The sequence below is a fragment of the Panthera leo genome, chromosome A2 (genome assembly GCF_018350215.1).
Source record: "Panthera leo isolate Ple1 chromosome A2, P.leo_Ple1_pat1.1, whole genome shotgun sequence".
In the NCBI taxonomy this organism is placed as follows: domain Eukaryota; kingdom Metazoa; phylum Chordata; class Mammalia; order Carnivora; family Felidae; genus Panthera; species Panthera leo.
In genome coordinates this window covers 56,788,791-56,814,944 of record NC_056680.1, presented here as the reverse complement: position 1 = coordinate 56,814,944, position 26,154 = coordinate 56,788,791, and the positions used below count along the sequence as shown (strand labels likewise).

At 48.6% G+C, this 26,154-nt stretch overlaps 1 protein-coding gene and 1 non-coding gene across 2 annotated transcripts; both read right to left on the bottom strand.

Moving 5' to 3' along the window:
- Positions 1 to 113: 113 nt before the first annotated feature.
- COPG1 (COPI coat complex subunit gamma 1) lies at positions 114 to 24,302 on the bottom strand. Its single transcript, XM_042912175.1, has 24 exons — positions 24,153 to 24,302; positions 23,184 to 23,236; positions 22,660 to 22,740; positions 22,327 to 22,398; positions 22,139 to 22,218; positions 20,610 to 20,685; positions 20,243 to 20,335; positions 19,750 to 19,836; positions 18,305 to 18,462; positions 18,080 to 18,213; positions 16,924 to 16,991; positions 16,495 to 16,683; positions 15,467 to 15,562; positions 14,113 to 14,356; positions 13,219 to 13,294; positions 10,743 to 10,846; positions 10,149 to 10,274; positions 9,786 to 9,854; positions 6,444 to 6,586; positions 5,963 to 6,134; positions 4,830 to 4,927; positions 3,717 to 3,855; positions 3,051 to 3,149; positions 114 to 613 (listed from the first exon to the last, which is right to left on the bottom strand). The coding sequence occupies exons 1-24, from the start codon at positions 24,187 to 24,189 to the stop codon at positions 483 to 485; spliced, it is 2,625 nt and encodes an 874-aa protein (XP_042768109.1). The 5' UTR covers positions 24,190 to 24,302; the 3' UTR covers positions 114 to 482.
- Positions 21,282 to 21,388, bottom strand: LOC122214627. Its single transcript, XR_006200007.1, has one exon. It is a non-coding gene; the product is annotated as a U6 spliceosomal RNA (small nuclear RNA).
- Positions 24,303 to 26,154: the final 1,852 nt, after the last annotated feature.

Sequence of the window (26,154 nt, the reverse complement as noted above, 5' to 3'; positions counted from 1 at the left end):
GGTAAGTGCAGCAGCCAAAAGGCTGTGGAAGTGAAGGGGATAGAGGTGTTCTCAGTGGGGAGGCTCAGAAGGGGGAAAGGGGAACGCTTAAGCATGAGTCTACAGAAGTAGTAGTCATTCAATAAATACATGCGGATTTATTTATAGGGATAAGATGGTTTCCTTGGGGATAATTTCAGGAGGAGGTGTGTTTTATTCATCTGGCATGTCCCTACCGTGACAGGGCAGCAGGTTCTAGGACAAGCTAAAATCATCCCCTATTTTAAAAAAGAAAAAAAAGTTACCCCCTAGTCGTCCTGGGGCAGGGGTTAAATTAAAAAAAATTTTTTTTTTTTCAGTGATTCCTAATTGTTTTTGAATACAGAGACTTAGGATGGAGTTTCCACTGCGTTCACGATGACGGTGTGACTTCTGCGTAGTGTTGGCGGGGGGTGAGGGGTGGGCAGAAGAGGGTAGGAGTAGGGCCCATGCAGGCTGGCCTCTTAGCCCACAGACGCCAAGATCATGTCTACTGGCAGCTCCTCCGAACTTCTGGCTGTCACCTGCATTGTTACTGTGTCCAAAAGCAGAAGTCGGGAGCGCACCAGGATGTCATGATTTCCCCGGAACACACCTAGAGGGAAGAGAGGAGTACAAGTGTGTAAGGCAGAAGTGAGCTGCAGAGGCTAGGCTGAGGGTGGCAGCTGCAGCAACTGATCAAGGCAGCTGTGGTACAGTGAAATGGAAGGGGTCTGGGAACTGGGGAGCTGGGCTGAAATCCCTCTGAGCCACAGTATTGCCAATTACAAAGTAGAGGAGATACTAACCATTGTTTAAGCTTCTGCCAGGTACAAATGAATTAACGGACATACAAGGCTTCTACCTGGCACGGGAGAGGCTCTAATGCATGTTGGCTAAATCTAAGAGCACTGACGGAGGGACAGCCCCTCTATGACAAAACCGCACAGCAGGTGTCTGCCAGACCCAGGGGACTGAGTTGCTTCAGTGTGGCCAGAAATGATTTGCTTGGGGTCCATCAGCTGTGAGCAGGGCACTGAAGCGGAGCTGCCTCCCAACCCTGATTATAAATACTCAGAAAGAAAACAAAAAAATCTCTGACTTCCTTTTGTTCACAGTTCTCGGTGTGACGACTGTATTGCCCCCACTCCTTTAATTAATTAATTAATTAATTAATTAAAATGTTTATCATTTTCGAGAGTGAGCAAGAGAGTGCATATACACGCACCCTCTAGGGCAGAGGAGGGGCAGAAAGAGAGAGGGAGACAGAGGATCCAAAGTGGCTCTGCACTGACAGCAGGGGAGCCCCATGTGGGGGCTCAAGTTCACAAACCTTGAGATCATGACCTGACCTGAAGTCGGATGTTTAACTAAGTCAAGCAGGCACTCCCTTCCCCACCCCTTTAAACAAAGACTTTAGAGACATCCAGATCTAGAGATATTTACATACAAAATGCTGTATCTGGAATTTTCTTTAAAATAACCCAGGGCGGGGAGTAGAATGAGTGGCGGTATAGATGCTGTTAGTTGTTGAAGCTGGAAGATGAGCACATGAGGGTTCATTATACCATTCAGTTTTTGTGTGTATCTGAAAATTTCCATGTTGACTTAAAATTCCATTCCTATTAGAGAAGACCAACCAACCCAGTAGAAAAGTAGAGAAAGGATATGAAAATAATTCACAGAAAAAGAAATACAAATGGCACACACGTTTCAGATGCTTAACTTCATCCAATATGTAAGAAATGTGAAATAAAAACGACACTAAGATACCATTTTTCACCCAGACTGTGAAAAATCATTTGCTAATGATTTGATAATATGCTGTGTATATTACTGATAATACATACTGTGTTGTCCAGTGTGGGAGGAAAGGCAAACAGTTCCTATGGAAGGCAACTAGAAATTTTTACCAAAATGAGAAATGCACTTTAACCTGATAATGCCTTGGGAAATTTTTCCTATAGACATCCTTAGGGCACACATACAAAATAAAGTATGTGTGAATGTATGTATGTATGTGGTTATTCACTACAGCATTGTTTATAATAGCAAAAGCCTGGAACACTCTAAATGTTCATCAATACAGACTAATTCTATAAAATATGGCACAACCATAAAATGGAATATGAGGAAGCTACAAAAAAGTGTGAGTATTCACTTTGGGATGATAAAAAAGTCCTGGAGACAGATGGTGTTGATAACCACACAATAATATGGATATACTTAATGCCACTGAACTGCACACCTAAGGTTAAAATGGTAAATTTTACTTTATGTAGATTTTACCACAATTAAAAAAAGAAAAAGAGGAAACTCTATTTTTAATCTAATCTCCACCCCCAATGTGGGGCTCCAACTCATGACCCTGAGATAAAGAGTCGCATGCTCTACCAACCGAGCCAGCTAGGCACCCAAGAAAACTCTATGTATTGACAAGATAGATCTGTCAAGTGAAAAGCAAAGTGCAGAACAATGTATATACCATTTACACATAAATATCTGAGTTAAAATAGGGAAATGTATACATCCTAGCTTTCATATCCATAAAATGACTGGAAGGATATAGTAGCATTGTTTGTAATAACAGTGCTTCGGTGCCTGTTGCAAGGAACTGGATGAGAGGCAGATGAGAGGGTCAGAGGGCATTTCACTACTGGTCTTTTTTTATTATTTAAAAAAAATTTTTTTAAATATCTTTTAATTTTTTTATGTTTATTTTTGAGAGGGAGAGGGAGAGACAGCACGAGCAAGGGAGGGGCAAAGAGACAGGGAGACAGAATCTGAAGCAGGCTTCAGGCTCTGAGCTGTCAGCACAGAGCCCAACACAGGGCTTGAACCCACAAAGTCTGAGATCGTGACCTGAGCTGAAGTCACACGCTCAACCGACTTGAACCTACCCAGGCGCCCCACTGCTGGTCTTTTTAACTCTGTAAATTTTCAATGCTACGAATTTGAATCCTCATGTTCCCAGTGGGAGCCCTCAGCCCAGGATGCAGTGGCATCCAGGCTGTGAGCTACCCAGGCACTTCCCATCTAGAAATGTTGCTTACCAGCCAGGAGCAATGTGTGGGTATTCTTGTTATCTGGCACTTTGTCTGACCTCTCACAAGGGTGCATTCCCAGGAATTTCACAATATTGCCCACAGCCTCTGTAGGGAGAAATCGCAGCATCATTAAGCCACACCTCATTTCCCTTTTGTGTCACCACTACTACCCCATCCCCAAAGTCTGCTCTTAAGGGCTTTTTTTTTTTTTTAAGTTTATTTTTTTATTTTGAAAGAGAGAGAGAATGCGGAGGGGCAGAGAGAGAGGGGGACAGAGGATCTGAAGCAGGCTCTGAGCTGACAGCAGAGACCCTGATGTGGGACTTGAATTCACGAACCATGAGATTATGACTTGAGCCGAAGTCAGATGCTTAACCAACTGAACCACCCACGGGTGCTCCTCCCCGCTCCCCCCACCCCCCCAACCCCCACCGTCTTTTTTGAGTATGTTTAGTTAGTAATCTCTACACCCAACATGGGGCTCAAACTCACAACCCCAGGATTAAGAGATGCATACTCTTCTGACTGAGCCAGCCAGGTGCCCCTCTAAAGGGCTTTTAATGAAGTGGCATCTGAAGTATATGCTCTAGACATGGCCTTGGATCCCTGGGGAACAAAAGTTGGGAGGAGTGAAAGGGGAGGACACATTTCAACAGTAGCCAAGGATTTTACCTTCAAGTGTCTTGATGGTAGACAAGGTGAATGTCTCCTCCTTCTCAAACTCATCCCCTAACTGATCCCAGGCTGCTTCAAAGTTCAGCACCATGACCTTTTGGATGTGATCAGCGACAGTGACTTCCAGATCTTCCAGCTGGGGAGATGGAGGTGGAAGTTAGGCACATACCTCCAGGGGAGTGAGTTCCTGCTCTGTATACCTCTGGGCCCCTGCTCTGAACTCATTCCCCCCCACTTTTTAATGTTTGTTTATTTTTGGGGTGCCTGGGTGGCTCAATTGGTGAAGCATCTGACTTCGGCTCAGGTCATGATCTCACGGTTCATGAGTTTGAGCCCCGCGTCGGGCTCTGTGCTAACCGCTCAGAGCCTGGAGCCTGCTTTGGATTCTGTGTCTCTCCCTCTCTCTGCTTCTCCCCAACTCGTGCTCTGTCTCTCAAAAATAAATAAACATTAAAAAAAATTTTAAATAAGGGTGGTAGGGGAAAGCTATGTACTAATTCAGAAAGAGCTCTAAAATATAGTACGTGAAAAAATACAACAGCTTTAAAAAATAAAATAAATAATAAATGTTTGTTTATTTTTGAGAGAGAGAGAGAGAACGTAAGCAGGGAAGCAGGAGAGGGTTAGAGAGAGAGAGGATCTGAAGTGGGCTCTGTGCCAACAGGGCTCGAACCCATTAACTGCAAGATCATGACCCGAGCTGAAGGCGGACGCTCAACCAATTGAGTTCAACCAATGAACTCATGACACCACGATCAAGAGTCACATGCTCCTCAGACTGAGCCAGCCAGGTGCCCCTACACTATGGTTTTAAGTGGAAACTGGAAGGTGTGTGATGTACACAATCAATGACCTTTATTACGTAACTCCTGCCTACTCCTCCAAATAACTCCCAAGGACCATGAGTAATGTTTTCCTGTTTGTTCATGCTTGGTTTTTACACTTCCCAAGTTTTCTTTTCTTAAAGCATGAATTCTTTTGAGTTTAAAAACGGTTTCTTTCAAAGAGCCAAAACAGCAAGAAAAACGTTAAGTCTAGCTGTTAGCTCCTGGACAGGGTTGCTCTGCAGCCTCAGGCACAAAATTGAGCCTCCCGACATTAGCTTCTTACCACATATTCATCTTCATAGCCTTCATCGTCGGTCTCCCCAGTGGTGGGGTCACAATCCTTGACAGTGAACTTCATCATGCAGCTGAATGTGCAGGCCACTGCAAGGAAGAAAGGCTGGATGGTCAGGATGACTCCAACCACAGCGGGGGAGGAGTTCCTCCATAGGGCAGGTGGCCTCACCCTGCTCCCCAGGCCTCTATTACATTATCAGTAGCGGCAACCCCACAAATAGCCATCTGACTCCACAAATCTGGACAGAAGATACCTTGGGAAAGGGCAAAAGAGTCAAGTCATGGGTCTGGGAGTCCCCTCACAGGAAAGGAAGAAAGAGGAAAGCAGGGGTGCTGCAGGATGGCTAAGCCCATGCCACAGTCACGTGTCCATTGTGCATGGCCTGGAAAAAGAAGCTGGTGGGTTCCTTGGAAGGGGTGGAGCTGGGATGTTTCCGTGCTTGTTCATGGTAAAATGAAAGAGTACAGGTTGAGGACCAGATAGACCCAGGTTCTGCCTCTTACCAGCCCCGTGAACTTAGGGGAGTCATTTAACTTGAGTCTCAGTTTCCTTAGAATTTCCTAGTCCTAGGAGTAAGAGCAGTACTCATCCCCATAGGTCTTCTATGAAGGTGAAATGGGATGACATAGGACAAGTTCCCAGGACTCAGCCTTTCTTCTTTAACCTTTCTCAACCTTTTTTTTTTTTTTTTTTTTTTAATGGCTTAGATGCATTTTATTGGTTTTCTTTCAGAATCCTACAAAAAGCAAAGTTAAAAACCAAGTCCCTGGCAAGAAAGTGAACACCTCCTCTTTCCTGAGAGCCCCCACCTCTTCCCCTGTTCCCTAGCTGTGTCAGTACTTGTTTCATGGGCATGGAGGGCTTGCTACTTTCATCCCCTACCAACTCCCAAAAGGGGAAAGACCTACCACCTAGCAACCCCCTGCCCCTCAGCCCCATCCCCCACATGTTGATCCTGGTCACAGAAAGCCAAGGTAAGAATTTAACCTTGATTTTCTCAAGGTTAAAATCAAGGAGTTGAGGCTCTCATAGGAGACAAATGGTTGGTGCACAACTGGCCCACCCCATCTGGATCCCAAGGCCTCCCAGAAGACCAGGGTGGGGTCAGGAGAAGGGCTCACCAGCTGTGGGGTCTTCCTTGGGCAGTGCCACCAGCGTGTAACAGGTCCCAGGCTGGTTGTAGGGTAGGCTTCGGGCAGGCACATAACAGAGCACTTCATAAGCTTCAGTGGGCTCCATCTGGACTGTGACATTCTCCAGAGTCTGGTCATTGAGTGTGTTTGTGCAGTCAAACTGGACCAGGGAGGAGAGGGATTGCTTAGACACTGCTCTAGGTCAAAGCCCTGCTGCAAAGGAAGAGCCCGGAGGTCCTAACTCACCCCATGGGCCAAACTGACTCCTATCCCAGGTGCCCCCGCACAGGGTCCCTGACCCCACGTTGACACACAGGAGCCAGAGAGGTCCTGGGTCAAGGCTGCAAGACACATACCGGCCGGTGACAAAACCCAGCATCAAGTTGGGCTCCTGACCTATGAGACCCGTCACACTCGGGACCACTCCCTGGGCCCAAGCCTCAGCAGGGCCTCAGCCCTCCCCACTCACCTGGAACACCATGTGGTCAGTGAAGGTGTGTTTGGTACAGCGGATGACATACTCTGTCTCTGACTCAGTGAGGGCCACAGGCTCAGGCGAGGACTTGAAGAGGAGCCCCAGCCCATGGAACTCTGGCACTGCCGCCAACTGTTCTGAAAGCCACAGGCCACACGTTTACTCAGCCTTTCAATTCTCAGACCAACCTGTGATGGTTTCTAATAAATGCTCATGGCCAATTCTCCAGGGCTTTTACCCTACTGAGATGGATAGATATGTATATACAATGACAGGTTACTCGTTATATCCCAAATATACTGATCATTTTCTCCTCTCGCTAACTTTCCTCAAGCTGTACCACGTCCCATGAATACTCTCTTCCCCTCTGTCTCACAAAAGACCTCAGCCACAGAACACTGACTGGGAGATCCCCAATGGCCTAGGCCTAATCCATCTGGAGACTCCCACAACTTTAGAAGCTCGGCAAGGATTCTTAGAAGGTAGAGATTAGGAAGACTCTAAGGATGAGATGAATGCTGTTATCGCCCCAGAATCAGGCAAAAGAACGAACTGATCCTACACATTTGTCAGTTAAGAGAAAAGGCCAGTACTAGGAGATGTTTCAGATTCAGACTCGCCGAAAACCCCACTTCAGGTGGTATGTGAGTACCTGGGAAGGCCCATCTGTACACCTCAAAGCCAGGTTCCAGCAGTGGGCTGGGTCCAGTAGCCCACAGGCCGCCAACGTGGCCCGTCCAGGTGAAGGAGACATCTGATAGCCGCCTGCACACGATGTCCACCTATGACGGCCTGCGGCTACTGCTCTCTTTCCTATTCTATGGCAGGGGCAGTGTTCCTCAATGGATCACTAGTGTCAGAATTACCTGGGGGTCGGGGCTTATTAAAAACTGAGATTCCGGGCCCATCCTAAATACAGTCTATCAGAATCTTTGGGTTTGGGACTCAGGAATCTGCATTTCTTTTTTTTTTTTTAGGAATCTACATTCTTAAGAAATTTTGCCAGCTGATTCTGATGTAAGCTGATATCTGAAGACCACTGCTCTAACATTTTTAACTTGTCTTCCCAAATCAATTGAACTCTATAAGGACAGAAAATGTGCCCTGAGGCCAGGGATCTGGTATTTTGCCCTGAACTTAGAACGTACTTCATTCATGTTTCATGGATAGAGACAGAAAGTAGGCATTATTATTATTATTATTTGGCTTTCTCCCCCCACAGAGTCAGGCTTTGTGACTGCTTCAGCCCTCTGCGGCCTGAAGGATTATATTTGATGAATGTGCAGGCAGTGAAAAGCCCAGAAAGAGCCAGCTTAGAAATGAGGAGGCACTTTTGGGCCATTGTGATCATCAGCCACCAGAGTGCTTTTCTGTGAGAATTGATTTCACTGGGATATCAAGTTTCTAGACCTGACACTTAACTACCCTGGGGGATTCTGCTAGAAGCTATCAGTTAATGCCTCTGAGTTTCCAACTCTTCACCGATAAAATCGATACAATAATCTTGCTCACAGGATTGTTGTGAAGATAAATGAGGCAATAAATGTCAGGATCTAGGAAACCTTCTAGAACCGAACAGGTGATCAATAAACGTTAGGTTTCAGAAGAGTGCTTAAAGATGAAATTGATACCCTCAAAGAGGCTTAAAAAGAGTCTTCCTTTGAAGCTGGGGCAGAATGGTAGCCTCAAGATACGCACAAGCTAATTCCCAGAACTTTTACCCACATGGTAAAAGGGAGTTCGCAGATATGATTAAATTGGATCTTGAGACTGGGAGATTATCCTGGATTATCTGGATGGGCCCAGTGTCCTTATAAGAAGGAGGCAGAAGGCTCAGAGTCAGATTTGAAGAGGCCATGCTGCTAGCTGTGAAGGCGGAGGAAGGGGTCACCAGGAGAGGAATGGAGTCCTCCAGAAACTTGAAAAAGCAGAGACCTAATTCTCCCCTGGAGCCTCCAGAGGAAGCTCAGCACTGCCAATACAATGAAACCCATTTTGGACTTCTGCCCTCAGAATTGTAAGATAACTGTGCTGCGTTAAGGCAATGACTTTGTGGTAATTTGCGAGAACAGCAAAGGGGAAGTAATACAGAAGGGAAAGTTTTGGGTGAGAGTGATCCCAGTTACCTCAGGATTCAGATTTTGCTCAATCTGAAAGATGTGTTGACAGAAGACAGGCTTCTCAAATGGAATGGGGGCGGGGGAGGATTTGATTAATTAACTAATTAATTTTTATAGTTTATTCTCATGAACCGTGAGATCATGACCTGAGCCGAAATCAAGAATCTGATGCTTAACCAACTGAGTCATCCAGGTGCCCCAGCGGGGGTGGTGGTGGAGGATGTAATTTAATTCAACAATCATTGGGAGCTCACTGTGAGGAAGGAAGGCACTGTGCTAAGTACTATGATAGAGAATATAAAGGACAGAACCTACAAAGAACCACACAGAACTACTTGAGGGAAGGCGGAAGACTGGGAGTAGAAGTGATGAGCACAGGAGATTCTTCATGAAGGAAGAGGGACACATGTCAGTCCTTCATGGTGGGATTCAGTAGATAATATGGTCTGTCGCTTAGATACACAGCCTCTACCCTTAAAAAGATGCTAGACCAGGGGCGCCTGGGTGGCTCAGTCGGTTAAGCGTCTGACTTCAGCTCAGGTCACGATCTCGCAGTCTGTGAGTTCGAGCCCCGCATCGGGCTCTGGGCTGATGGCTCAGAGCCTGGAGCCTGCTTCCGATTCTGTGTCTCCCTCTCTCTCTGCCCCTCCCCCGTTCATGTTCTATCTCTCTCTGTCTCAAAAATAAACATTAAAAAAAAATTAAAAAAAAAAAAAAGAAACACAAAAAAAGATGCTAGACCAGAGGGATAGATAACCACCCAAACAAAACCTTACCAAACAATGTGGACTGAGGCCCTCTGGAACCCAAGAAAAAGTATTAGCGTCTTTGGACCCCAACTGTGCTGAATCTGACATCAGGTACCGGCCTGGGCTCCAGGGACCTGAGCCCTCAGAACCAAGGCCGAGGGGCAGCTGTGAGCCAGTTTGATGTGGATCTTAATTCCAGCCCCTGCAGTTTCTTGCGGTGCAGCCTTAGGCATATCACTTTCTCTCTCTGAACTTCCAATTCCTCCAATACCAAATGGACCCGATAACTGCCACCTGAGGGTCAAATGTGTTGACTAAAGTACTCTCAGGACCCAGAACTCAAGGGTAAGAACTGTCGTTGATTAGGTCTCTCCTAATTCCCCTGAGGAAAGCAACGACACCCCCCACCCCCAAAGCTGAGGAGACCAAGCCCAGTCCTGAGCGCCCCACCAAGCACCGCTACTCACCCTGGAAGATGTCTTCTCGAGTGGCTGCCACTTTCTCCGCCTGCTTGGCGGCTGTGATGGGGGTGCTTTCTGCAGGAGCAAACACACATGGTGACCAACAACTCCAGTAATGGGGCAGTGTGGGGCTGACCACAGAGCTGGTCCAACCCCCTGAGAGAGTGTGAGCACGCGAGAGAGCGAGTGTTTGTGTGCATGTGTCTCCAATCCTGGAGTCAGCCGTAGAAAGGATTAGAAAGGACTGTTCCATCCTCTTGGTACAATCCCCCCCATCCTGGCTAGGTTTAGTGGTTTCACGGCCCATGCAGACCCTCCAACAGAGGCCTGGACCTGAAAGTCTCTACAAGGAGCACAGACATTACTTACCTGTTCTCTGCTCTGCCATGGGCGTGGTGGCCAGGGGCACAGACTTGAGGTCAAAAGGTTTTTCCGATGGTTCTAGAGTGTACTGCTGCAGAGCTCTCTCCAGACCAGGGATGGAAACAGTCAGACCTAGAAGCCAGTGGGAGCGAGGCACTGCCTGAAGGCATGACAGAATGAGCAGCCGGAATCCCCCACGGAAGCCTGTGGCCCTGGGGTCTAAGTTGTATGACTCTAGACCACTGAGAAAACCACTTAACACTCTCTGGGCTTCCACTTTCTCATCTGGATCCTCCTTCACAGGGCTGGTATGGTGATAAATGTATACAAGAGTGACTTATATAAAGGACTATGGGAAGAGAGGTTTTTATCAATGACTAGTGTTTCAGTTCACTGAGCTGCTGCCACCCACACTGGTGTGAACTGCAAGATTCGCGGTCTCCTGAGGTCACAGTGATGCCATGAAGTTGCCATGAAAGTCCAGCCCAAAGCGTCTTGCCTCAGACTTCCCTACCCAGAGAGGGTGTGCCTGCTCTGGAGTGGGGAGGAGGGCCACAGCTCTGGGAGGGGGCCTAGTCGAAGACAGCCAGGGAAACTCACCATTTAGGATATAGCCTGCATTGAGGGCCTTCTGCTTCTGCTCCAAGACATTGAGATAGAAAGTGGCTCGGTCCCTTACTTCATTGTCATCGTCCATCACGCACCTGCAGCCAGAAAACATAGTAATCTGTTTTTTGTTTTTTTTAATGTTCGTTCATTTTTGGGAGAAAGAGAGAGAGAGGGAGAGAGCGAGCGCCCACAAATGGGGGAGGAGCAGAGAGAGACAGGGGACAGAGGATTTCAAGCAGGCTCTGTGCTTTCATCACAGAGCCTGACACAGAGCCTGATGTGGGGCTTGAACCCACAAACTGCAAGATCATGACCTGAGCCAAATCCGGATGCTTAACTGGCTGAGCCACCCAGGCGCCCTGGGAACCCATGGTAATCTTGACTGCGGCCCCACAGGGGTGGCAGGGGAACACTGCAGGGTTTCATCAGACGGTAGTAAGGGGAAGCAAGTCTCTTAAAGTTCAGTCCCCAGATGAACATGCCTGTGGGATCCAGGCATCAAACACACGGAGGGGCCTATAAAATTCTAGCTCATTACCTAAGAGGTGGCCACATTCATATTCCCCGGGCCCACTCCCTAAAGCCCACCCAGTGAAGGAGGCAATCTCCTACATCCAGCAGCATATGTCAAAGAAGAATTTAATATGACCCAATAATTCAACTCCCAGGCATCTCCTCTTGAGAACTGACAACATACATCACACAAAAACTTGTACGTGAATGTTCATAACAGCATTATTCATGAGAGCCGAAAAGTGGAAACCAAACCAAGTCTGTCAATTGGTGAATAGATAAAATGTGGTGTGCTCGTGCAATGAATTATTTGGCCATAAGAAGGAATGAAGTACTGATATATGTTGCAGCATTGATGAATCTTAAAAAAAACATCACAGAGAAGCCAAACATAGGAAAGGTCGCAGATTGTACGACAGCATTTCTAAGAAACGACCATAATGGGCAAATGCATAGGGACATAAAGTAGATTAGTGGTTGTCTAGGGCTGGGGGGGAGTAGGTGTTGGGGAGAGGGCAGTGACTACTAATCCATATAGGGTTTTTCTTTAGTACTTAAAAAAGTTTTTAACGTTATTTTTAATACAGAGCTAGAGACAAAGACAGAGCACGAACAGGGGAAGGGGCAGAGAGAGAGGACACAGAATCCGAAGCAGGCTCCAGGCTCCGAGCTGTCAGCACAGAGCCCGATGTGGGGCTTGAACTCACCAGCTGCGAGATCATGACCCGAGAGGAAGTCGGACACTTAACCGACTGAGCCACCCAGGCGCCCCTCTTTCTTTTTTTTTTTTTTTTTTTAAACCCCCCGCTAACCAGCAAAACAGGCAAGCAGGCACAGCTGAAAACAGCCTCACCAAACTCCATACACTGCAAAAAACCACAGGGACCAAGGATTCTTAATGCTGGAAACTAACACCCACACTGAAAATACTGTCCTAGCCTAATAGACATTTACTCTGCCCGGTAAACACCATGGATATCAGGTTTCTATTGGCAATGATAGAAATGTTTTAAACTTAGATTATGGTGATGGTCACAACTCTGTGAATATATTAAGAAACATCATGTTAGGGGCGCCTGGGTAGCTCGGTTGGGCGACCAACTTGGACTCAGGACATGATCTCGCGATTTGTGAGTTCAAGCCCCGCGTCGGGCTCTGTGCTGACGGCTCAGAGCCTGGAGCCTGCTTCAGATTCTATGTCTCCCCATCTCTCTGCCCCTCCCCTGCTCACGCTCTGTGTCTGTCTCTCAATAATAAATAAACGTTAAAAAAAAAAAAAAAGGAAACATCTTGTTATACGTTTTATTTATTTTTTGATGTTTACTGATTTATTTTGAGAGAGAGAGTACAAGTAGGGGGAGGGACAGAGAGAGCCGGAAAGAGAGAATCGAATCCCAAGCAAGGTTAGTGCAGAGCCTGACGCAGGCTTAATTAATCTCATGATCTGTGAAATCATGATCTGAGCCAAAGTCAAGAGTCAGACACTTAACCCACAGAGCCACCTACTGCCCCAGAATTTTATTTTTTTATTTTAGAGAGTGAGAGAGTGTGAGTGGGGAAGAGGAGCAGAAGGAGAGGCAGAATTTTAAGCAGGCTCCACGCTCAGCACGCAGCCTGACATGGAGCTCAGTCCCATGATCATGACCTGAGCCAAAATTAAGAGTCGGATGTTCAACTGATTGAGCTACCCAGGTTCCCTTTATACGTTTCAAATGGGTAAACTGTATGGCTCGCAAACTGTGTATCAATAAAGCCATTTTTTAAAAAAGAAAGGCATTAAAAAAAAAAGGAAGAAAAAACTCAACAATAGTCACACCTAGGTGGAGGGATTTTTGCATGATATTTTTCCATGCTTTACAATGCTTTCTATTTTTTTCCCCCTACAATCCATTGTTGTATAACCTCTCCCCCGGGGAACACCGTCACCCATCAGGGACCTCTGGCCTATACTCACCTCTTCAGCAACACCAAGATACTGGGTAACATCTCTTCATTCTGGGCTCCAAACTTGGCCAGAGCACTCACAGCGCCTGTGTTTATGAAGCAAATATAATTTACTTAACCCACCTGACAGCTCACGACAGTTCCAGTACTTGTAACGAATCTTTGGGCAGAAGAGGTCCTGAGTGAAGCAGTTCTCAGCCTGGAGGCCCACAACTGCCTGCAGTGCAATGAGTGGCCCTGGGTGGACCTCCTTTGGGCCTCAACTCCCTCAGCTGTTTCAAGGAGAAGACAGTCCCATTCCTGGGTTCCAGGAGCCATTTCAGCACTGACTACGACGTGGCCACAGAAGCTAGCCACACACAGGCTTCTCACCTTCTGTATCCAAATGGGTTCAATTCAGTTAGCCTTTGTATTATATAAATGAGAAAACGACCCATTACTTAATGAATATTAATTGCTGAAAGAGGAAAAATCTGTCCAGTGGGGGCATGAGAAGAACAGTAAATTTAAAGTTAAGAATATGATGGATGCACACTGAATTGCATACTCACGCAAAAGAGTAAATTTTACAGTATGTGAATTACACCTCAATAAAGCTAACCATTGAAAAAATACCTAAACACTTAAAAAAAAAAAAAAAGCAAGCAAGAGAGAAAAAGTTAAACACCAACATATAGTGAAAGTTAAAAACCAAAAATCAAAAACCAACAATACAAGTCAGAGCTAAGGAACCACTGAACTGGGTGACACGCAAGCATCCAAGATCCTGCCCACAATGTTATAAACCACGGAGCTGGTGAGGCTAGAACACAGAGTGCCTGGGGACTGAGGCTCAGGTCCCTCTGACAGGTCATCTGCTCAAGAAGCAGCAAAGAGCCCCAGTTCAGCCCTGGCTCAGACCCACCTGCCCGGACCTCCTCATGCTCCAAGACCACGCGGTTATAGATGAAGCGGATATACTTGGAGGGGTTGTTGGTCTTGGGTCCCTCCTGGCCCAGGAGATGCAGGATGCGGGTGGCTAGGACGGTGAACTCGCAGTCCTCGATGAACTCGCACAGGTGTGACAGCCCGGTCTCCTTGCTCTCTGTGTTTTCCTCAATGATGCTAATGATGCAGTCCACGATGGCCCGCTTGTACTCAAAGCCGCCCTGCAGTGGGAGGGGTCAAGCTGAGCGAGGAGGCTGCTCTCTCCAGAAATGAGCTGGGAGGCCCAACACCTAACCAGGACCAGGGAGGACAGCAGTCCAAACAGAACATGGAGGTAAGGGACCTGGCTATCTGGGCTCTACCTTATTTTCTGTGTAAAATAAAAGGCCTGGACTGAATGTTCGCTGGGGCCCTTCCAGATCTAACAGTCAACTGTTAAATAGAAACATTTTGTGTCTCGTTAAGAATTTTATTTTATTTTATTTTAGAGAGAGAAAAGAGTGCGAGCCAGGGAGAAAGCCAGACACGGGGCTTGATCCCAAGACCTTGGGATCATGACCAGGGCCGAAATCAATAGTTGGACGCTTAACTGAGCCACCCAGATGCCCCTCAGATCCCTGATTTTTACAGGGAGAAATTGATGTCTGTTGACAAGACCTGTTATGAGGGTAAGACTGTGTATGCTGTGTAGTGTCTCCAAAGTACTGGACCTATTAGCTGAAGGCTTCTTAAGTATTAGTGCCCTCCTCCAATCTCAGGAGACCCAATGACACCCAAGGCAAGGGCTTCTTGGTCCAAGGGCCACTCTGTGCTGGGGCGAAGGGGCAACCAGATATGTAGGGACCAAATCTACTCCAAAAACCCTTTGCTTCTGCTCCTCTGAATTACCTGGTTTCGTTGAGACATTCAAGGAAGGTAGTGTAAGTGAATCACTAAGACACGTGAGAAACAAAAATAGAACCCAATGTCAAATTATTAGCATCAATTGCAGAAGAAACCATGCTGGAGGTCCCAGAATGGCCCAGAAAATTTCTACACTAGGCACCAGTAGAGAACACAGGTTTTCCTGACTCCAGCACAAAGCATCGCCTCAGGGCATCTGCTGTGACTTTAAAGCCAGGGTGGTGAGTCATTACTTATTACTGTAATCACTAGGAATTGGTGCATGTTTATATTGTCAGGTCTGTAGGCACCAAGAAATTCACTTGGCCAACGGGTTGATATGCATACCTTCCAAGAAGAGACTCTTGGCTCCAAACTGAGAATGGAGCTTACAGCCAGGTCACTCCCTGCACCAGGAGACCAGGCATGCCCCAAATGCCTGCTCTTACCTCTTCCCGCAGCATGGTGAACAGGAAATTCATGAGCACGGCGTGTTTGCGAGGATACTTCTGACATAGGGCACTGATGGCCTGGACCACCACCACCTGAGTCAAACAGACGTGTATGAGCAGCGGCCCCTGCCTCCAGGCTTGAGTTACTTAGTTCACTAAGTGCCAACCAAGTCCTTCCTTAGGCCCAGCCAGGCCCTGGACCCAGAGGGCAAGGAGCTGAGAGGAACTCCATCTCTACCCTCAGGGAGCACGCGATCCCTGAGCCCATCCAAGTAGGGTAGCAGGCACATCAGTTCCAACAGCCCCAGGTCCAGCCTCTGGGTCCCCCAAACTCTGATTTTCTACTCAGACCTCAGGGTAGGTCCACTGGTCCCTCTACAGCCTGCCTGTTCTGCTTCTCTTCCTACCTCCACCCCCACGATCCCACCTATAGGCTGTTCAGGCTCCTCCCTGGGTACTTTGGCCTGGGCCCTCTCCCCTTTGCACACAGTGTCTTTGGCAGTCCTACCTCCTCCCGTGGTTTTAACCCACCTCTTCCATGCCACTCACTCCCAAACCTTTGTCTGTGTCCGAGCTCAAGCCCAATGTTAGCGAATGTCTACCAGACAACTCCACCTGGTACCCACGGCACCTCAAACTCAACACGTCCGCGATCACCATCATTACCTTCCTACCTCCCTCACCTAGGACCTGACTCTCCCTCCTTCCCCAAATTGACCAACAGCACCACCATCAGCCCATACCAGAAAACTAGAAATCTCTGACAACATTTGCTCTCAGCCCTCACCCCATGCCCTGCCACTGGCCTTACGAAGGAACCGTACGGACAAAGACCCCAAGGCTGGATGTGCGCGTCTCCCAAGGGCGAGCCCCGTGAAGAGCGATGTGCCACCTCTTCCACTGAGTCCTCAAGCCCTACCAGGCCCAGGTCAATCCTGGCCTGGGGGCTGGGGAATGTAAGGGAGCAGGCACAGAGCATCTTCCTCATTCCGGGAACGGTGGGTGTTGCAGGCATGCCTGGGCACCTTGAACTCATCTGAGATCTCCGACATGAAGGACGAGATCTGCTTCATGAGGCGATCGATGCTGCTCTCGCTGCCAGTCTTGAGGAGTGTGGTGATGGCCAACGTGGCGATGCTGCGATTTGAATCTGTAACCAGGTTCTCTAGGTCCAGATTGCAGGCTGTCACTGCTGACGGATGCTTCATGGCCACCTGTTTTGGGAGGACAGAACAGACATACAAAGGGACTTCCGTCATTCCACTGGATGACTCTGGCCTGGTCAGAGGTCCTGTGGATGGGCTCATCTCGCCATCTTGTAGGAAGCAACTGTGATCAGTGTTACACCTTCTGCAGCTCCGGTCAGGGGCCACGACACGCCTCCAGCTGGATCAAGCACCTCCCGACCCTCTCAAAAGGCAAAGTGCTCATTCTGCCCACCCCTAAACTCTCACCTTATTGAGGGTACGGACAGCAGCATAGCGGAGAGCGGCCTTGGGGGAGCTGCAGAAAAGCTGGAGCACTGTGGAGAGATACATGCCACATGTCAGGCCTCCCTCGCCGCTCGGCAGCTAGAAAAGCTCAGGCCTCCGGGGAATGGTCAGGCAGGGCATGGGGGATACATGAGGGCTATGAAGCTGTTCTGACTCAAACCCTCTGTTCAGCTCATATCCCTGCTGGCACCCTCACCCCAACCAAGGAAAAGAGCTCACGAGCACAGAGGCTTTAATACGTTTATGAGAGCCCAGTGGGTCTCGTGAATGACGGCCGCTACTTACTGAGCACCTGCTATGTGCCAGATGTTGTGCTAAGGAGCTGCTGTGCCTTGTCTGATTGGTTTCTCACAACCCCACAAAGCAGCTATTATTATTATCCCCATTTAACAGATACAGAGACTGAGGCACACGGGTAAAACTCACGTAACTCTAGGTTAGCTACCAGTAAATGGCAGAACAAGGATTGAGATCCAGGACTACCCATACCTGATGCCTGAGTCTTTTATCCAAAGTAAAACTCCACTCCTCTCTCCTGGGGCATGTATGCAGACCAGCAGAATTACCTCAGTCCTGCCTTAAACAACTGCCCTGGTTCCTATTGTACATGGTTGCATGTCAGGCAGCAAAGCCCTCCGTGTGCTTTGGCTCTAGGAAAGCGAGGACTCCAACCCAGGCTATTGGGCTCCAGTATGCAGGCTTTGAATGACCCCTCTGAATTGCCTTCTCCTTTGCCTGAGATAGCCTGGCCCCTAGCAAGGAATTATAAAACCTGGTTTTATAAATTTTGGGTTCTTCCACCAGGGCCTCTTGCCATCACTAGCCAGCCCGACAGGCTGCAGCATGGATCTGAACCCCATCTCTGCCTCTTAGCGGCGCCCCAGCCTCTTTAATGGTAAGATGGAACTCAAAGTACCCAAACATGATGAGTGTGAGAGACTCACACAGCACCAAATGGGTACTTACTAGGTCCCAATTCCTCTTCTTAACACCCCGCCGTGGCCTATCTGAGGGCATTTTCTTTCTTTCTTTCTTTGTTTCCTCCAACCCCCCAGCCCAGGGCCCAGTTCCCAGCAGGCACAGATGTGTGGGGCCGGGGCGAAAGGAGGTGTGTAACCTGACACAGCGGGGGCCAGCTCTTTGGCGCTGCAGCCTGGCAGGTTGACGATGGCCGAGGCGGCTTCGTACACCACCATCTCGTGCTTGTTGCGCAAGCAGCTCTCAATAAAGTCGAACAGAGGGCTGTCACGGCTACAAAAGGACACGGGCGGCAAGAAGTTGGGGATGGCCCAGCGCGGAATAGGGCGCCATCTGGCCAAGGGGGACAAGAGCCATTCGTTACCTGCCATCCTCTTCCTCCAGCTGTTTGCTGGCCACCCGGATCATCATGCAGTAGGCAAAGGGAGACTTGAGGCCATGCCGGGTGAACTTGCTGATCATCTTATTGACAGCCAGGCGGTCGTTCTTCCGCACGTGGTACAGGAGCCCCAGAGCATGGTACTAGAGAGCGGGAGGTCGTGGCAGAGTACAGGTGCGTGAAGCCCAGGTCTACCAGCTGTGTGGCCCGAGAGAGGCCTCCGCATCTCTCTGGGCTTCAGCCTTCTCGTGTCTAAGATGGGCATCACAGTAGCTACCTCGCAGAGTGGCTGTGACAATTTCCCCAGATGCTCTGTACGGATGGCCCCGGGACGATGCTCACCACACCACGTGAGTGTTGTGTGTAGTCTAGCTCCCGCCCTCAAGTTCAGCAAGGGCCCCAACAGGCATCATGAGTACAGATGTGGAGGGGACAACAGAGACCACAGTGATGAAAGAATGGAAGACCAGGTGTCCTTCAACAAGAGAAAGTGGGTGCCAGGCCCTGAGCATGGACAGGTGTTATAAGGTGCCATGCAGCACACCTCATACAAGACCTTGTAGAATTAAACCTTACGCCACCCCTGAAGGTAGATACTCTTAGTCTCACTGAGTTGCCCAAGGACACATGGCTGGTACTGGCCAAGCTAGGTCTGGAGGGCTCAAAGTCAAGGGATTACCCTTCTGGAGATATAAGGTACACAGAGTTATTTCCTGTTCCCTCTGCTCTTTTTTGTTTCTTTACCAGGGTGGCATTCAAGGGCTAAGTCATGCGACTGTGGGTGCCTTGTATGGGAGAGCCTTCTCTGACACTGGGAAAGATCTTGAGGGGCCATGGCTGGCCCTGGAGAGGAGAATCAGCACAAGGGGTGAGGAGAAAGAGAAGAGAAAAACACACAGGGGGCGCCCACAGGTATGTACCCGACAAGTCAGATGTTCTAGATGCTCTTTCATATTATCCTCACGGCTTTGTGAGGCAGAAACTTTCATTCCCATTTTATAGACAAGGAAACTTGTCTTACAGAGATAAAAGGAATTTCTGGACTAGGTCACTGAAAAAGTGTTAAGTAGCTGAAAGCCCCACCAAGACATTTACATGCATCACTAAAAAAGCCAGCTCGGCAAAGGCTCTCTGGCTGCCTGGACCAAGTTTGCTATATCCCATATCCCAAAACATGACTCAGCTGGTTATCAGACACTTGAACATTTTAGTTCCAGCCGGTAAGGAGCTCCTAACTTAAACCATGCCAAGTGGTACCCTGGATCGTTTCCCCAAACCCCCAAGTCTCCCCACAATCCAGTGACAAAAGATGAAAGCCTGCTCCTGCTAGGGGACACCAGGATCTCCGGGGTGAGCGTCCATTTCTGAATCACCAGTCCCAGCTCATTTGCCTAAGAATCGTCAATATCATTGCTCTGCTCACACCTCACCTGGACCATGATGTTATCACTGGACGCCGCCTCCTGGGCCTCATTCACCCAGCGCTTGACCACGTCAAAGCTGCACTTCAGTAGGTGCTAAGGGCAACAGAGTACATTAAGAGGCGGGCAGACAGGGTGCCCTGCCATCATGCCTCCTGGCCCTGGCTCACAGTTCAGTCCAGCTCTGGGTCTTCCCTCAGACACGGCCCAGAGCCTCTCCGTTGTCCTGGTTCTCTTGACACAGCACACAAGGATGGCTCCCACCCTCACTCTCTGCCCTGGTGGTAGATCTCCCACGAGGCCCAAACTCCCCACAATCTGTCACCCCAAGGGATGGGTCAAGAGTTCCCCAGGCACTCTTCACTGAGAAGGTGGGTGGGACTCTCAGATCTGGGAAGGGATATAGAAACTTTCTTTTTCCTACTGAAAAGCAACTCTGATATTTTCTTCAGTTTCCCAATCTGCTGTCCAGGCCCCCGCCACAGGGTCCCCAGCTACATACCAGGGAAGACACCAGGGCAGAGCTGGAGACACTGGGCACCTTGTCCACGATGGCCTGTTTCATGTAGCGCTCAATAGCCTGCAGCATGGTGCTCTGTGGGAACAATGGGTGGGGCAGAAGGGGACCCAATCAATCCTTGGCAACCGTCAGGAGTGCATGTGATGGGTGGGGAAGAGTGGGGACAAGAAGGAAGGAAGCAAACCTGTTTCTTGTGTTACTGCACCCTACCCTCATCCCCACACCACCTGGCTCAGTGCTTTGCTCAGGAGACGTGGGACAACCTAATGCATGCACAGAGGATCATGACTGAGCCTTGCCCAAGAAGCAGGGAAAAAGAGGAACAGCTCAGCAGGGGCAGCAGACTCACATCAGTGATCTGGCAGAGGGCACGCACAGCCGGGCCACGGTAGTTGTCTTCTTTCCCAGTCATGTCCTTTGTCAGGCTGTGGGAGGGGAAGGCATTGTCCGCGCAGGAGCATGGCCTGTCCTCCCCAAGCCCTTGTCTGCACCCGCTCCTCCCTAGCTCTAGTCACACCCCCTTGTCTGGACTACTACACAAGTCTAACTAGTGTTCTTGCTGTATTCTTACTCTTTCCCGGTCAAACTCCAAGCAGCAACAAGAGAGATTTTTTACAAAACTCCAGACTCTGGGGCGCCTGGGTGGTTTAGTCAGTAAGCATCTGACTTCGGCTCAGGTCATGATCTCACGGTGCATGAGTTCGAGTCCCACATCGGGTGAGCTTGAGCCACGCATCCGGTGAGCTCGACCCCCACTTTGGGTGAGTCCCTCGCTCACTTGCACCCCGCCCTCCTCAAAAATCAAGGTCACTCCCCTGCTTGGATTAAAACATTCCCAAGGCTTCCTACTGCCCATTACCATCAAGCATAAACTCCTTAACAGAGACTCTCCTCTCCGGGCCTTGACATCTGCTATTCCCTCAGCCTAGAGTACTCCTGGCCCTCTCCATCTCTGTCCTGCTATTAATAAGCATTTTTGGAAGAGATTAATTTTCAGTGGCTTCTTTCATTCTTTTGGGGGGGGGATATGGAACACTTCCCGAATTTGCCTGTCATCCTTGTGCAAGGGCCATGCTAATCTTCCCTGAGTTGTTCCAATTTTAGTATATGTGCTGCTGAAGTGAGCACTGTCCTGCTATTTCTTGCTCATCCTTCAGCACTTTGCTCAGACAGGTCTAGGGGGCCTTTCCTGATCCAAATTCAAGTTGTATATCCTTCTGGTCTGTTCTCACACCCTATCATACTTCCCCGGATAAACTCTGTTATATATTCTAATGCCTGTCTCCTCGGTTGTTTCTCTGGGACTGCAGAGGCCATGTCTACCTTACTTACTGCTAGCTTCCCAAAGTTATGCACAGGGACTGGTAGATGTTCAAAAAAATGCTTTCTAAACCACCCTACAATGGAATGTATAGCATCTCCCCGCCCCCCATAAACTGTGGCAAGAGAACTGAGCTCCAGTTCTTAAGGACAGGGATTATATTTTAGTCACACCTTTCCCCTGAATAAGTCAGTCTAACACAGAAACCAGTACTTGGGAAGTGAACCTGTTTGTATACCCCCTGCATTCTCTATGTCTATTTTTCTTGTGTTCTCTCTTGGCACTCACTAAAGTCTTTCGTAAGCTCCAGCCTGGCTCAGCTGACTGAGAGGAATCAAGGCAAGGAAGGGTTTGTGCCTCAGGTAAGGCTAGGGAAACTGCACACTCTAGAGTGCCATGGAGGGGCAGCAGTAACTGAAAGGTGAGGGAGACAGAAGAGGAAGGGGCACCTGACATTATGTCAAACAAAAGTCTCATCACCTGATACACATGAGTAAAAATGGCTTCTGTGTCAATGGCACCCGTCAAAGGAGCCATACACAGACCCGAAGACTCACCTGCTGGTAACAATAATGACATCCTCGGCAATGCAAGACATCTCCTTGATGGTCAAATAGCACATCCGACGGAGTGTGGGCTGGGAAAGAGAGAGGAAAAGCCTATGACCACTGACTCAACACGAAAGCCAAGGTTAGGAAAACTCCAATCCACACAAAGGTAGACCATACTGACTGTGGGCACTTACATCGTTGGACTGAAAGAGCTTGGTCATGGCAAAGAAGGCCTCGGTTGCTTCGGTGGTCCCTAGGTGCTCCCCCTGTTTTAATCAAAAACGAAGTCTCAGCTTGGGACAGAGAGGCCAGAAGGCTCTTCCTGCCAGATCAGCCCAGGTCACATCCACAGACCCTACAGAGGCTCCATCAAGGGCAAACACATCAGAGTTAGACCCTGAGGGAACCCAGAGCTGGGCTATATCCACACAGGAGCTATCAAATACCCTAAGGGCTATGTGACTTATGCTAACGCCCCCAACAACTCCCAGCACCATGATCCCTGCCCCCAAACTTCACTCTCTTACCTGGTTTATGAGGTAAAGGATCTTGGTGAGGATGTGGGCACATTTTCGAGGGTTGATGGGTGTCTCATTAAATACACGGGCCTAAAAAGAAGCAACCAAGAACATTACCTTCTGACTTAGTTTATTTCCCTTCCATTGACTGCCTCTCAGGTACATTCAAGCTCTGAGAAGTCCCAGGGTAAATACATACATTTGCCTGGATAAGCTTATTTTCATAAGGAAAGTTTTGTTTTGCTTTCTCCCTAATCCATCTATTAAGAACTCCTGAAATCTGCCCTAAATATCAGTTAGGGACATGCTGACTTACTAACAGATACTCAGTAAACACGTGTTACCTTGAAAGAGAAACACAGAACGACAACAACTGCAAGCGTATTGAACTCTCTCCAGGAGCAAAGCGTTCCTGTCTTTCCAGGAACAGGTTTTCTCCCCTACTGTTCTTTAAACCACCCCTTTGAATGTGTTAGTATTTTGAGCACGTTGACTGTGAACACTTGGGATGGCAGGTGACAAATGACACTTGCCTCCTGGAGTACTGCACTCTTCTCAAGATGCTGGAATGGGTTGGAGCCTCCACCTAAAGTCAGAGAACGGAGAAGAGTGAGTACAGGTTGTAAGCCTGAATTGCATATACAGAGACATAGAGAAGGGAAAGATGTCATTACCGTCTGCTTAGTCAAGTTCAAACTACTCCAGAATGGCAATCAAAGCTCTACAACCTGCATATAGGTCCTACCACTCTACCTCAAACCACTTCCTTAAGTCACCTAGCAACCCTGACATAGTCCTTCTGTGCCTCTCATAGCATCGTGTCTTGCATTCATGTATGCAACTTGTACTTAACTGAATCCCTACAATATGCGGGAACCATCATCTGGTGACTGGGATTTCTTCACAGCAAATGTCACATTTGTAATTAATTATATGTGTCATTATCTGGTTGATATCTATCTTCCCTACTTCGCCTGTGACCATTTTAATATTCCCAGCTCAGGCACTGAGTGTCTCATTTGTTCCACTGCAGTATCAGGACACAGTACAGTGCCTGGAACACTGTAAGCGACCAATACATATTTGCTGAGTAGTTACATTAAAGAGGGTTCTCAGCGCAGAACATTGGCTCCACAGATTACGCCCCATTTGGCCAGTAGCAACGCAGCCCGGCGAATATCAAGAGGTCACCCGGCGAAAAGTCACAGTGGTTCACCAGGCTCTGCCCCTTCCCCTGACAACTGGGGAAACCGAGGCCCACAGGAGAGTGACCCTCCCAAGGTCACCGAGCGAATCGTGGTCCGAGCTTACGAGTGGGGGCAGCGGAGCATGCTCGGGCTCTCCGAGGCCCGCCGTTGACCAGTTGCCGACCTTGGCATAAGCCCCTGCCCCTCACTGGGTCTCGGCTTCAGGTCTACGCAGAGGCCCCGAAGGAGGCACCCAAGGAGGGTGCAGAGAGCTTGTAAGAGGGTCCAGCCTCCCCCAAGCCTACGCCCTCTCACCCGATTCCTCGTCTTTCTTATCAAATTTCTTCAGCATGGTGGTGCCGGCGGGGCCCAAAGCAGCAGCCCTGCGCTAGCCGGGTTCAGCGAGCAGGGGTTGTCCGGCGGCGGTTCCGCACAGACCACTTCCGGCCGGCCACGTCGCCCGGATCTCCGCGCAAGCGCAATCCGCGCTCTGCGCATGCGCACACTCTCCGTCGCTGCGCCCTGCGTTAACCTTTTCCCTGCCGGGGAGGGGCGGGCCAAGGGCTGGGGGCTCGGGGGGAAAGGGCGGAGGCCTTAGACTCGGGGCTGACCACCCCAACTCTGCACCTTACGTCCTCCTTATCTGTGCAATGGGAGCGGTCGTTCCTGCCTCACTGCGTTGTGGCGTTATTTTAAAGGGGCTTTCGAAGGTGAGGCCCTCAGTAGACACCCAATTGTTACCTGTTACTATTTTCACCTTTTCTGGGTGGCTTCACTTTGTTTCCTTACCTCGCCTGATTTTTTTTCTCCCTGGCTCGAACCACCATATAACACACTGTATTTTTACACTATCGATTTTATTGTCTTTTATTCACTGTCGTGGTTAGTGTTGGCATACAGTAGGTGCTCAAGTCAATTCCTGTTAACTGAACGAATGCATGAACTTTCTCTTATAATTCCTATCTGCCCACCCCCATCCCCCATCACATCTAATCCTGGTGCAAATTGTTTTGTACTTTATTAACTTTCAGGGATCGAAAGTAAAAAGCCAGCATAGGAACTTCAATGTGCTTTTAAAATACTTTGGATACCTATCGAGCGCCTACTAGATGCGCCGCCCTAGCGCAGAAGGCTGGAATGGGCTGAAAGGGGAAAACGAAACGTCACCCACAGTTTAGGTCTTCCTGGGCATCTGCGCGGGACACCCTGAAGCTAAGGTAAGGATGGTGCGTGCCAGCGTGCCAAACTGCATTTGGCTACGGCAAACCCGAGTCAGGGTGGCCGAGAGCTGACGCATGGCAGGCAATCGGCTTGCCTGAGGAGGGGGCTGCCCGAAACCAGGCGGGGGAGAAGGAGACCTGGTGAGCCAGGAGAGGACACGAGCGGCAGGGGTCTGGGGCTGAGGCCCACAAGTGAAAGAGGAGGTAACAGCTTAGCGAGAGGAGGGGACTAAGGGGGAGGGGCCAGCCTCTAGGGTCTGGCTTTGCAGAGACGGAGGCTGGGGACTTGGAGGAAGCAGGGGAGGGGGATCTTGAGCCAAGATGAAATTGTTAAGAGCCAGAAAGATGTTCAAAATCCTTAACCAGTAACCCACCCCTTATCTGGTGGAAATCATCCTCAAGAAAATAAAGTTGCTCACTGCGGCAGTGTGCAGCAAAGTACCTGGAAACATCCTAAATGACCAGCAAAAATGAGATGGTTGAGGGAATTATGGTGTATCTATCCGGTGAAATATTCCACACCCTCTCTAAAGGGATATTTCTGATGACTTGGGAGGCGATATGCTAAAATATAATTTTATGTTTTAATATTCTATAAAACTATACCGAGGCCAAAATGTACAATTTTTACAAATACCTTTCCGAGAATGAGAATTGTAGGTGGTGGGCTTATATAGATAATTGTATGGGCTCTAAGGAAGGGCTTATATACATAATTGTACGGTTTTTATTGTTTTTAAATATTAATATACATTCTTCTTGATAATTGCTAAGTCCTTTATAAAAACACAGAATACTGAAAGTACAAGAGAAACAATGAATAACATTGGTAGATTGTACCAATATTCAATACACTGGTTGTGATATTATGTTTTATTAATTTTACTAGTTTAAAAAATTGAGCTGGAACACTACCTAAAATTCACCTTTTTAAATATACAACTCATGGTTCTCAGTGTCTTTGGAATTGTGTACCCACCGCCGCTAATTGCAGACCTCACTCCTAAAAGAACCTGGTATCTATTAGAAGTCAATCTGCATTCCTCACTCCCCTTCCTTCCCCAACCATTAATCTACTTTCTGTCTCAGTGGCTTTT